Here is a 13186-nt window from a genome sequence, read left to right as displayed (position 1 = left end):
GCTGTGTGCTTGTTTTTTTATTGCATTCCTGCTCTGAGTGTATTTTTCTCTGGAGTTGCAGATATACGTTCCACGTCTTTAGTTGGATGGTGGGATTTTTTGTATAATCTGCTGTGGATATTTTTGGAAGGGTTTTAATACTGACCGCACAGGATTCTGTCCTATCCTTTCCTATTTTAGCTAGAGTGGCCTCTTGTGCTAAATCCTGTTTTTCTGCCTGTGTGCGTCTTTCCTCTCCTACTCACAGCCAATATTTGTGGGGGGCTGCCTATCCTTTGGGGTTCTGCTCTGAGGCAAAATAGTATTCCTATTTCCATCTTTAGGGGTATTTAGTCCTCCGGCTGTGACGAGGTGTCTAGGTTGTTAGGTACATCCCACGGCTACTTCTAGTTGCGGTGTTAAGATCAGGATTTGTGGTCAGTATAGTTCCCACTTACTCCAGTGTAAGTTTTCATGCTGCTCCAAGGTCACCGGATCAAAACAGGCCGGGCACTTTACTTAAGCTCAACGTTGCGGGGTATCTATGTTGTTTGGGCTAACAGCCCACCCCTAACTACAATGACCCCACCTTACAATTAACTATTCACAGAGTTATAGCAAAACTATGCTGTACCCCATCTTGTGTAGATAATAAGCAAAGAAACTTGGCACTCAACTTAAGGTTCTTGAATGAAACTGTTTTAATAAGATCCAGTACTGGTACAATCCATATGTTTCGGTCACACCTTAACCTTCCTCAGTGTACCGACTGTTTCACTTTGTTTCTGTATCAGAATTCAGTTGATCAATATAATTATTATAGTATATATAGGATGTCCTATCACTTATAATTGGGGATCTTGTAAAAGGGGCGGGGGATCCGGTATCCACCAGTAATCCGTGTATGCGCCATCAGTGGTGACAGTGGAGGATATATCGTCAATAAGATGAGGGCTGAGCACGTGAGCTGTAACCCCTGCTCCCCGGCCCTGCCTGACACTGTCCTGAGCGCCATGCATGCCCCTACACTTTTAAAGGGCCTACGGCTACAAATATAAATGTATTATATATTTCTTTTCTCATCTCTCCCCAACAAGGGCCTACAGGGGATTTCCCCGATACCGCGCCAGACCGTCCTGCCTGTCGGCTTTGCACTTTCAAATGTATCGCCATTCAGTGTGTATCATAGAGTGTTTGTATCAGAGCTTGTGCATGTATCCTACAGTGTGTGTAACATAGAGCATATGTGTGTAGCATACAGTGTGTGTAATGGCAAGGACGGTGCTAAATAAGGAACGTGCCTCTGACTGGGGAGCCCATATGGATAAAGCTAGAGTAAAATACGGTTCAGTGCCCAATTCCCCCCTCTTTCCACCACTCACCAGGTGAAGCACTAATTGGGATGCCCAACTGACCAATTGGATCAATGACATCCGCATGTCCTGCATACCCAATGTCAAAGATAGGTACGCAGGACACATGCAGAAGTATGCGGAAGTAGGTGGGGCTTAACAGAGGACGTACGCAGCCCTCTGCAAAGCCCTGAACGCTAATGTGAACTTAGCCTAACATAGAGCTTGTATGTGTAGCATGGACTGTGTTTGTACCATACAGTGTGTGTGTGTGTAGCATGGTGCTTGTAGTATCACAAAAGCAGTAGCTGTTTTGTAGTCTGTCGAAAGGTACCACCACCCCAGTTAGCCCCATTTTCCTTTTGCATGGATGGTGTAAACCAGCCACACGCTGCTTCCAAGCATAAAGCAGCTGCTTGCACGGGAACAAGACACAGATGCTGCGAGGGAGCGCAGGAAGGGTAAGTAGGATATTTGTTTTTTTAAATGCTTTTTTGATGTGCACCATGCATACCAGGATAGGGATGAGGAACCATGCATACCAGAATAGGGATGAGGAGCTATGCATACAAGGATAGGGATGAGCAGCAATGCATACAAGGATATGGATGAGGAATCATGCATATCAGGATAGGGATGAGGAATCATGCATATCAGGATAGGGATGAGGAGTTATGCATACCAGGATAGGGATGAGGGGGCTATACATACCAGGATAGGGATGAGAAGTCATCCATACCAGGATAGGGATGAGCAGCAATGCATACAAGGATATGGATGAGGGTGTCATGCATACCAGGATAGGGATGAGGAATCATGCATATCAGGATAGGGATGAGGAGTTATGCATACCAGGATAGGGATGAGGGGGCTATACATACCAGGATAGGGATGAGAAGTCATCCATATCAGGATAGGGATGAGGAGCCATGCATACCAGGATAGGGATGAGGAGTTATGCATACCAGGATAGGGATGAGGGAACAATACATACCCGGCTTATACTCGAGTGAATACGTTTTGCCAGTTTTTTGGGCAAAATTAGGTGCCTTGGCTTATACTCAGGTAGGCTTATACTCGAGTATATAAGGTAATTGTGCTCCTCAATACACACTTTGTGCAGACGCCCAATCCCTTGCTGACCGATGCTAAATCTACTTCTAATAGACATCTGTTTCTCCGAGAAATGAGTCTGGGTGTCCCACTTTGTCCACACTGCTGCTCACAATGCAAACACTTAGAGAAGAACACAAGCAGAATGGTTATGAAAACATCATCTCCATTAGCTCCACAGACCAAGTCCTAATTTTCTAATCAGTGAGGGTCTAACTGCTGAGAACGACCAGTATAAGTCCTCAGTTTTTCAGCAGTCTCATAGAGAACACATGGAGCTGCATGTCAGCATGCGCGGCTATGGGCAGCACGGTGGCGCAGTGGTTAGCACAGAAGCCTTGCAGCGCTGAAGTTCTGGGTTCGAATCCCACCAAGGACAACATCTGCAAAGAGTTTGTATGTTCTTTCCGTTTTTGCGTGGGTTTCCTCCCACTTTCCAAAGACATACTCATAGGGAATTTAGATTGTGAGCCCCATTGGGGTCAGCAATGATAATGTCTGTAAAGCGCTGAGGAATATGTTAGCGCTATATGAAAATAAAGATTATTATTATTATTACTGCTTTGGTCTTACCAAACATTTGACACACCTGCTCTTGGGATTAGTGGGGATACCAGCATGTAGACCCCCACAAATCCACAACGTATCACATCTTTTTGATAGTTGAAAACTTAGTGTTGAGCATAACCCTTTAATTGTATTCACCCAAATCTTTTTTTTTTTCAATTTCATTAGTTTAGCAAACATGACATGACCACAACTCGGCCATCAGAAAACACATCACCAGGAGAAACTTACAAACAGCAATAATCTACAGTTGTAAAGAAAAATAAGTGATTACATCAGTAACACACAACACATGAAAGCTGATTGAGTAGGTGTGGGGCCAGTGCAATGCACTTTCTACAATTAACAAAATAGCCAGATGGGCTGAAAAGGGTGAAGTAGGAGAGAAGAGAATAAGCAGGAAAAATTAGAAAAGAAGGGAAGAGAGGAAAAAAGAAGAAAAAAAACGGAATTATCCAGTACACGTCAACAGCAAAATGATTACTGTCTGAGCGCTGCTTTAGCTAGCGATGTATGAGAGCTATAATAGATGTGACGAGTATTCTAGAGAATCTTGGAAGACCAACCAGTGATACCAAGTGTTGGTTGAGGAGATTGTTGAAGGGATCAAGTCTTACATCCTCATAATCTCATTGAACTTCCCAGCCTAAAGACAGGTTAAAATGAGCTTGTGAATTCTCAGGCATGTTATGTCTGTGAACAATCCATGAGCATCCCATGGATCCATGGATCCCATCCCATGAGCATACGTACGCAAGTGAAACTATCACTCTCTCGTCTGTAAAAGACACAGTCCATGTGGCTTCTGTGACTTGGCCCATTGACTTACATTGCTCAGTGTGCATTCCTTCATTAACCCCTTAATGACAGCCAATACGTCTTTTAACTGACCTGAGATATAAGAGAATAGCCTCCCCATACAGGTGACAATCCAGTAGCTGTCGGCTGTACACTATAGCTGACAACTTGCTGTATCAGCCACGATCAGTGTTTGCACCCTCCAACTCTGTTTAACCCCTTAGATGCTGCTGTCATTAGTGACTACATCATTATAAATGGTTAACAGAGTGTGGGGGCTTCCTGTTTAACCAAATTGGTGCCCTCAGAACTTGATTTTGGGTTCCTGATGTTTGCCATGGCAATTCATGACCAAATAGCGGCCTGAGGCCGGCGTCACACTCAGCGTATCAAAATATGGTCCGTTTTTTACGGCCGTAATACGCTGAAAAGTCCCCAAAATAGTGGTCCGTAGCTCCTCCGTAGGCAGGGTGTTTCAGCGTTTTTTGCGCATGGCATCCTCCATATGTAATCCGTATGGCATCCGTACTGCGTGTTTTTATCGCAGGCTTGCAAAACGGACATACGGACATTCAATGGATCCATGTGTAAAAAATTAAAAAAAACATATATACTGTATATATATATATATATATATATATATATATATATATGTCAGTGAGACACATATATGTATATATATTATTATTTCATCCAGCGCGAGATAGCTTTAAAGCCGGTAATTCAATTGCCGGCTTTTGCTTTCTCCTTCCTAAAACCCGACATGATATGAGACATGGTTTACATACAGTAAACCATCTCATATCACCATTTTTTTTGCATATTCCTCACTACTAATGTTAGTAGTGTGTATATGCAAAATTTGGGCTCTGTAGCTATTAAAATAAAGGGTTAAATGGCAGAAAAAATTGGCGTGGGCTCCCGCGCAATTTTCTCCGCCAGAGTAGTAAAGCCAGTGACTGAGGGCAGATATTAATAGCCTGGAGAGGGTCCATGGTTATTGCCTCCCCCTTTACCCCCGGCTAAAAACATCTGCCCCCAGCCACCCCAGAAAAGGCACATCTGGAAGATGCGCCTATTCTGGCACTTGGCCACTCTCTTCCCATTCCCGTGTAGCGGTGGGATATGGGGTAATGAAGGGTTAATGTCACCTTGCTATTGTAAGGTGACATTAAGCCAGATTAATAATGGAGAGGCGTCAATTATGACATCTATCCATTATTAATCCAATACTAGTAAAGGGTTAAAAAAAACACACACACATTATTAAAAATTATTTTATTGAAATAAAAACAAAGGTTGTTGTAATAATTTATTCTACGCTCAATCCTTCTGAAGACCCTCGCTCTGTAACAAAAAAATAAAAATAAACCAACAATATACATACCTTCCGAAGATCTGTAAGGTCCCACGATGTAAATCCATCTGAAGGGGTTAAAACATTTTGCAGCCAGGAGCTCTGCTAATGCAGCACTGCTCTTGGCTGCAAAACCCCGGAGAATGAAGGTAAAGTAGGTCAATGACCTATATTTACCTTCATTTGCGGTGAGGCGCCCTCTGCTGGCTGTTCCTGGAGCGTGGGAACTTTCCTAGAAAGCTCCCAGGCTCCAGTTCATATGAGGAGAACCAGCAGAGGGCGCCTCACCGCGAATGAAGGAAAATATAGGTCATGTTATTTATTTACGGTTTGCTGTGGTATGGCCATATGGATTAAGGGATAATCGTTCAAAGTTTGAAAATTGCTAATTTTTAAACATTTTTCTCAAATTTTTGATATTTTTTATAAATAAACACAAAACATATTGACCTAAATTTACCATTATCATGAAGTATAATGTGTCACGAAAAAACAAACTCAAAATCACTGGGATTTGTTGAAGCGTTGTAGAGTTATTACCACAGAAAGTGGCACTGGTCAGATTTCAAAAATTTGGCTCCGTCACTAAGGGGTTAACGTGGATATCACACCAACCAAAAATATGGTCATCTGAGCTAACTGTGGACAAGTGAGGAGAAGAAGAAATATGCTCATAACACCGTAATTTTATTTTAATAGGACATCATTATCAACTTCATGCTTCATCACATTCATAACCGGAAGCGAGAACGACTAAATCTTGTTCTCTGAGCACTCTATCTTCCAAAAATAATACCAATATTTATTTTAACATGTGACTTTATTTGTCAGTACTTCAGCTTATCAATAACAGGTAAAAAATGTGAAACATTTGGTAAATGGATGCATGGCCCCTACAATAATCACAAAGTAGTCCACGAGAGTCCACCATGGTTCACTCAGGCTCTTTTAGCTGTAATATAATGACCATTAAGAGCAGAATCCTTGAGAATTATTTTAACACTTTGCTCATATTGTTAGCCGTTTCAGCTGCATTCTCGCCGCCGACTTAACGTCTTTATTTTTCAGACTATAAATAAATGGGTTTAAGACAGGAACGGCCGCTGTGTTAAATAAGGAAAAAAGTTTGTTGGAATCCAAAGTGTCTGTAGAGCTTGGTCGCAGATATTGGCAGATGAGACTTACATAGAGGATAATGACCACCGTGAGGTGTGAAGAACATGTGTAGAAGGCCTTACGTCTCCCCGAGCTGGAACGTATCCTAAGGATGGTGACAATAATGAAGACATAGGAGATAAAGGTAAGAAGGAAAGGGGTAAAACTTACAAGGAACAGCCCTTCAATAAAAATAATGAGCCTCAGAAGAGTAGTGTCACTACAAGACAGTTCCATGATTGGCAAAATATCACAGAAATAGTGGTTAATCACATTGGACTTGTAGCAGGAAAAGCAAGATATGGCTACCATGTGAGGTATGACCTCCACAAAACCCAACGCCCAACAGACTGAGGATAAAAGAACACAGATCCTACGGTTCATAATCATGTGATAGTGCAAGGGATTACATATGGCCACATATCGGTCATAACTCATGGCTGTGAGTATCCACAGCTCATTGCAGGTCAAAGAAGAAAAGATGTACATTTGTAACATACAGTTGGTGAAGGACACAGTTTTATCTCCAGACATATAGGACAGTAGTATTTTATGTAGGGTTATCGTCAAGCAAAACACATCCAGAAAGGATAAGTTTCCCAAAAAGAAGTACATGGGGGTATGAAGATGAGTCTCCAGGCAGACCAGCAGGAGAAGGGTCATATTTCCAGTTACTGTTAGGAGATATAAGATCAGGACAAGGAGGAAAACCAAAGCCTGCAGCTCAGGGACCTGCGAAATCCCCAGAATGATAAAATATGTGAAGGGGGTTTGATTATGAAAACCCACATTTCCAAGGCTGTTTGAATTCTGGAAAAGATAAGATGAAACAATTATACTAAAAAAATATATTTTTAATATATGGCTGTGTGGGATACAGTGCAGAGAAATCACTAAGTAGTAACCTGTGCAGTAGCAAACTATGAGGCATCGAAGGAGTAGGTTAAGCCACATTATGTGGTCCACCCTGAACAAACCAAGACAAGTCGTAATTCAGCCTTCAATGATCTCCAAAGAGGCACTTTGGCTTAGAGGTTACACTCTCAGGAGGTAAGTAAGAAAAGTTTTACTTGCAAAGAAACACATTTAGCATATTTAGTCGGTTCCCTGAAAAATGCCCACAGGAAAATTGCCCACATGAAAAATGCCCACAGTAAAAATGCCCACAGGAAAAATGCTCACAGGAAAATTGCCCACACGGAAAACTGTCCACACGGAAAATTGCCCACATGGAAAATTGCCCACACGGAAAATTGCCCACACGGAAAATTCCCCACACGGAAAATTCCCCATACGAAAAATTGCCCACATGGAAAATTGCCCACATGGAAAATTGCCCACACGGAAACACTCTCAGGAGGTAAGTAAGAAAAGTTTTACTTGCAAAGAAGCACATTTAGCATATTTAGTCTATAGCATAGATCAGCTCCACATTAGTAACTTCCCTTTAAAGGCCGCAACGATTTACAGATGCCTATACTTCAATCTATTACAATGATATTTACAAGTCCAACTCAGGATATAAAACGTGGCACACACTAAATGCTGAAGTGTAGAAATTTAATGTAATCCGGAAGAAGTAATTACATACAATAAACAGATAGACCTTCCTCAGTGTGCTATAATTAAAGCAAAATTCAAATAAGGATCAGAAAAATGAATAAAAAGACAGAAATAAAGTTTATACAACATATTTAAAAAAAAGAAACTGTCCGGCGACCCTACTAGCCAAATTCAGGGTCTTATTAAAACTGTTTTGTCTTGATTCACCGAAATAGGGGTATTAGACATGACAACCTGTGATTTTTTCACTAACAAACACCCTATTACACCCATCCTTTATATACTCCCTTAAATACATAAAAATCTGGAAAATCCACCTGGCAGACCGATTTTAGCATCCACCGGGTCCATTTTATCACATATCTCCATTTACCTGGAGAGGATACTTACACCGCTCATTAAGCAAACAACTTCTTTTCTCCTTGATACAGGAGCTTTTCTCAGCATCATTAAAAATCTCGGACTTGTTCCAAGGGAGGCTTTCCTTGTATCCTTCGATATCAAGGATTCATATACATCAATACCACACGAACATGGCATACAATCAGTATGACGCCTCCTTACCTCAAGGATGGACCCTGACCAAATTGACCTATGCTGTGACCTACTCTCATTGGTCCTCACAAAGAACTTCTTTCTTTTCGAAGACACATTACCTACAGACGAAGGGCACAGCAATGGGCTCTAATGTCGCACCTCCCTCCTACGCTAACTGCTATATGACAGACTACAAGGAGAGTAAGATATACACCAGTGACCTCTTCGACTTCAATGTACTGATGTGGAAGAAATACATTGATGATATTTTCTGTATCTCGGGTAGTACACTTGAGTCCCTTGATAGCTTCTTCCACTTCCTCAGATCTTCATGGCCAGGACTTGATTTCACTATGACATGTGACACACAACAAGTCAATTTTCTGGATACCCTGGTCATGAAGGATAGTGAGGGCTTTCTCATAACTGACCTGTATACCAAGCCTTTGGATCGTAACAGTCTGTTACATTACCATAGTTTTCACCCAATTAGGATGAAAAATTCCATCTCTAAATCCCAACTACAAATGGTTAATAGAATTGTCTACAATCCAACTCTTCATCAACATAGAACCGAGGAAATGAGATCCAAGTTCCTTGAAAGAGGTTATCCGTCTCACATCTTGGATGTATCCACTCCACCGACAACCTCTTCACGGATAAAAGCTACGAACCACATTCCATTCTTACACAATTACCACCCATTTGCGTACATCATTCATAAAACTATTAGATGACATTGGCATATTTTATAGACCGCTCACTCTAACATTAAGGAATTTAAAGAGCCCTTCCTTCCTTATTTTAGGAGAGGACGCAATCTACGTGATTCATTGATTAAAGCAGATATACGCTCCTCACGACCAACACATACACAACTTTCTTTACGGAATCCAAAAGCGTTACATAGCGTTACAGCCTCTCCATAGATATCGCAGTACCATTTCCGGCCTTTGAAACGCATAGAATACACACAGGGGAACGCAATGGTCACTTCCAGTTAGGTGGAACGCTAATCCTCCACCTCCAGTCACTGAAACGCATAATGTCACATCCGATATGTCACTTCTGGTTCCGCGTCACATCACCCTCTGTCTATGGCACTATTTAATGGGCAACACGGGCTATATGTATGTATTGTTCCATCTAGTTCACACCAACATTTGGTGTATTTATTTATTTTGTTTAATGATGAAGGTACGCCCTCTTGCCATTGTTTTTTTTTTCCTTTCTTTGACCTAATTTTTTAATACGTTGTATATACTTTATTTCTGTTTTTTTATCCGTTTTTCTGATCCTTATTTGAATTTTGCTTTAATTATAGTACACTGAGGAAGGTCTATCTGATCGAAACGTTTGTTGAGGTGTGCCAAGTTTTCTACACAAGTTTGTACTGTTTGGGAACCTACTTGTGCACCATCTCTCAGCTGTGCTAACATTTTCTCATTACAACTCAGGATATAGTCACATAAGGCCTTTAATTCACGTTAGTGGCTCCATTGGGGCTTCTGTTTAAAGACCTGAAAATGTGATTCAGGCGTATTCATCAACAGGACCGTTGACTTTTAAGTATATGGAGTCACTTTGTGCTCTGTCTGACCTCACTTTCTACAGTGTCCACCTTTTTGAGGTGGACCCAAAAGCACAGTTGACCTCACTATTCTGCCTGCTTAAAAAAAGGCAGACACAGACTACACTAAGGTCAGACAGAGCACAAAGTGACTCCGTCTGCTTCATTAGAGTAAGTTGCTTTGTTGGCGTCTGGACACCGATTTTCAGGTTTTCAAACGAAAACCCAGATAGAGCCACTGACATGTAATATGATCATATCCTCATAGAGCCGTGTGCTAAAATCCTCTCTTATTCATACAGTGCATGAAATAAATATTAGATCTCTTGCTGATTTTGTAAGTTTGCCCACTGACAAAGACATGAACAGTCTATAATTTTAAGGGTAGGTTAATTTTAACATTGAGAGATAGAATATCAAAAATAAAATCCAGAAAATCACATTGTATAAATTCTATAAATGTATTTGCATTTTGCAGTGAGAAATAAGTATTTGATCCCCCACCAACCATTAAGATTTCTGGCTCCTACAGACCAGTTAGACGCTCCTCATCAACTCGTTACCTGCATTAAAAACAGCTGTCTTACATAGTCACCTTTATAAAAGACTCCTGTCCACAGACTCAATTAATTAGTCAGACTCTAACCTCTACAACATGGGCAAGACCAAAGAGCTTTATAATGATGTCATGGACAAAATCATAGACCTGCACAAAGCTGGAATGGGCTACAAAACCATAAGCAAGACGCTGGGTGAGAAGGAGACAACTGTTGGTGCAATAGTAAGAAAATGGAAGATATACAAAATGAAGGTTTAAAATCCTGCTGTGCCCGCAAGGTCCTCTTGCTTAAGAAGGCACATGTGCAGGCCTGTCTGAAGTTTGCCAATGAACACCTGGATGATTCTGTGAGTGATTGAGAGAAGGTGCTGTGGTCAGATGAGACAAAAATTGAGGTCTTTGGCATTAACTCAACTTGCCGTGTTTGGAGGAAGAGAAATGCTGCCCATGACCCAAAGAACACCATCCCCACTGTCAAGCATGGAGGTGGAAATACTATGTTTTGGGGTGTTTCTCTGCTAAGTGCACAGGATTACTTCACCGCATCAATGGGAGAATGGATGGAGCCATGTACCGTAAAATCCTGAGTGAAAACCTCCTTCCCTCTGCCAGGACATTAAAAATGGGTCGTGGCTGGGTCTTCCAACAAGACAATGACCCAAAACGTACAGCCAAGGCAACAAGAGTGGCTCACAAAGAAGCACATTAAGGTCATGGAGTGGCCTAGCCAGTGTCCATACCTTAATCCCATAGAAAACTTATGGAGGGAGATGAAGCTCCGAGTTGCCAAGCGACAGCCTCAAAATCTTAATGATTTAGAGATGATCTGCAAAGAGGAGTGGAGCAAAATTCCTCCTGACATGTGCGCAAACCTCATCATCAACTGCAAAAAACGTCTGACTGCTGAGCTTGCCAACAAGGGTTTTGCCACCAAGTATTAAGTCTTGTTTGCCAGAGGGATCAAATACTTATTTCTCACTGCAAAATGCAAATATATTTACATAATTTATACAATGTGATTTTCTGGATTTTATTTTTGATATTCTATTTCTCAATGTTAAAATTAACCTACCCTGAAAATTATAGACTGTTCATGTCTTTGTCAGTGCGCAAACCTTCAAAATCAGCAAGGGATCAAATACTTATTTCCCCCACTGCACATTTCACACTACACGCTGTGATGCTAGTGTCCGCATAATAACCTTGTATCACAGCAATGCTTTCCCTAGTAGAGGACCCAAGACGATATCCCCCAGCAATAAGGTGTCAGGGTTAATTTCACCCAGGCACTGTGTCACCGATATAACAGGAGGCTACCTAAGCACTAATGTTCTGCACACGAAGGTTACATAAGTAATATTATTTGGGTCTAAAAGAATAGCCAAATACATATAATTGTATAAAGCATGTAAACAACATATTAAATAACTTCACTAATATTGTACATGCGATTTCTACACTTTACATCTGGACCCTCTGATTTGTCTAAAAATTTTCAAACAACAGCAAAAAGAATAAAGATTAGATAAACTACACATATAAAATCGCTCTGAATCCCGGGGTGGGAATTTGATTTTACAGATACAAAAATTAAACTAACCATTGCTGTTAAAGGCTCTCCGAGGCACAGGGCAAGTAAAGTAATACGGGGGTACCGTGTATAACATTTTTACACCGACACATAGGAATTAGCCTTTTGCTTTTGTCAATAGAGGGGTCCCAATTGAGGCACGTATGGTCATGGATGGTCCTAACGACATAATCCACTGGCGGCAGAGTGGGCAGCACGGCGACCTTGCAGCATTGCGGTCCTGGGTTTGCACTCGAACATGGGCAACATCTGCATGTAGTTTGTAGGTTTCTATGTTCTCAGTGTGTGGGTTTCCCATGATATTCTCCTACATGCCAAAAACATATTGGTAAGTTAACTGTCTGGGATTGGGAAATTATATTATGATATCCAGTTTGGACAGGGACTGGAATAAGTGAAGATAAACCATGTGTAGGGCTGCTGTATGGCACATTCACATTTGTGCAGAATTATATTGTTTAGGTACACTGTGTCCCTGGTTCTATAGGGACAGTATCGATCCTAAGGATTATCTAAGGATAATGAAAATGTTCATGTTTTATTAGGTTATACAAGGAGACTTTTTTCATATAACCCCTTATTTAGGATGTCGTTGCTGTGGCTGTGTCATGTACTAACAGTATTGGCTGCAGTATAGACACAACCTCTGCATCGTACGAGTGCCCTGTACATTATATATAACATGAGATGGGGCCATGTACGGATCTGACTGCCGCTTCAGTAATAATATGATTGTGCCGCGCTCCTTATAATCCGAGCAAATAAAGAAACTAAAATTCCCCACACAATAAGCGCACGGACCATTCCACCATCATACACCAGTGAGCAGCCATAACCTGATCTCACCTACCTGAATGAGTAAATCCATGCTGTACAATCTTGCAGGGAACTTTGATTTTATAATCTTGTACAACAAAGAAATGTCCCGAAAGTATAAAGTCTCCAAGGAACAAAGAATTGTAGAGTTTTGTGCTATTGCGCTGGAGTTGACGATCTTCAACTTTTAAGAAGTCAATAAAGTCCCAAGTAGCAATGAGTTAAAGTC

The 13186-nt window shown here is 41.2% G+C and overlaps 1 protein-coding gene across 1 annotated transcript; it reads right to left on the bottom strand.

Annotated features, from left to right (window-relative positions):
- Positions 1-6028: 6028 nt before the first annotated feature.
- On the bottom strand, positions 6029-8283 carry LOC138666178 (olfactory receptor 6C1-like). The gene is made up of 2 exons (XM_069754418.1): positions 8275-8283; positions 6029-7131 (listed from the first exon to the last, which is right to left on the bottom strand). The coding sequence occupies exons 1-2, from the start codon at positions 8281-8283 to the stop codon at positions 6175-6177; spliced, it is 966 nt and encodes a 321-aa protein (XP_069610519.1). The 3' UTR covers positions 6029-6174.
- Positions 8284-13186: the final 4903 nt, after the last annotated feature.

Source organism: Ranitomeya imitator, chromosome 2 (genome assembly GCF_032444005.1).
Source record: "Ranitomeya imitator isolate aRanImi1 chromosome 2, aRanImi1.pri, whole genome shotgun sequence".
Lineage (NCBI taxonomy): Eukaryota > Metazoa > Chordata > Amphibia > Anura > Dendrobatidae > Ranitomeya > Ranitomeya imitator.
This window is presented reverse-complemented; position numbering and strand designations above follow the sequence as displayed.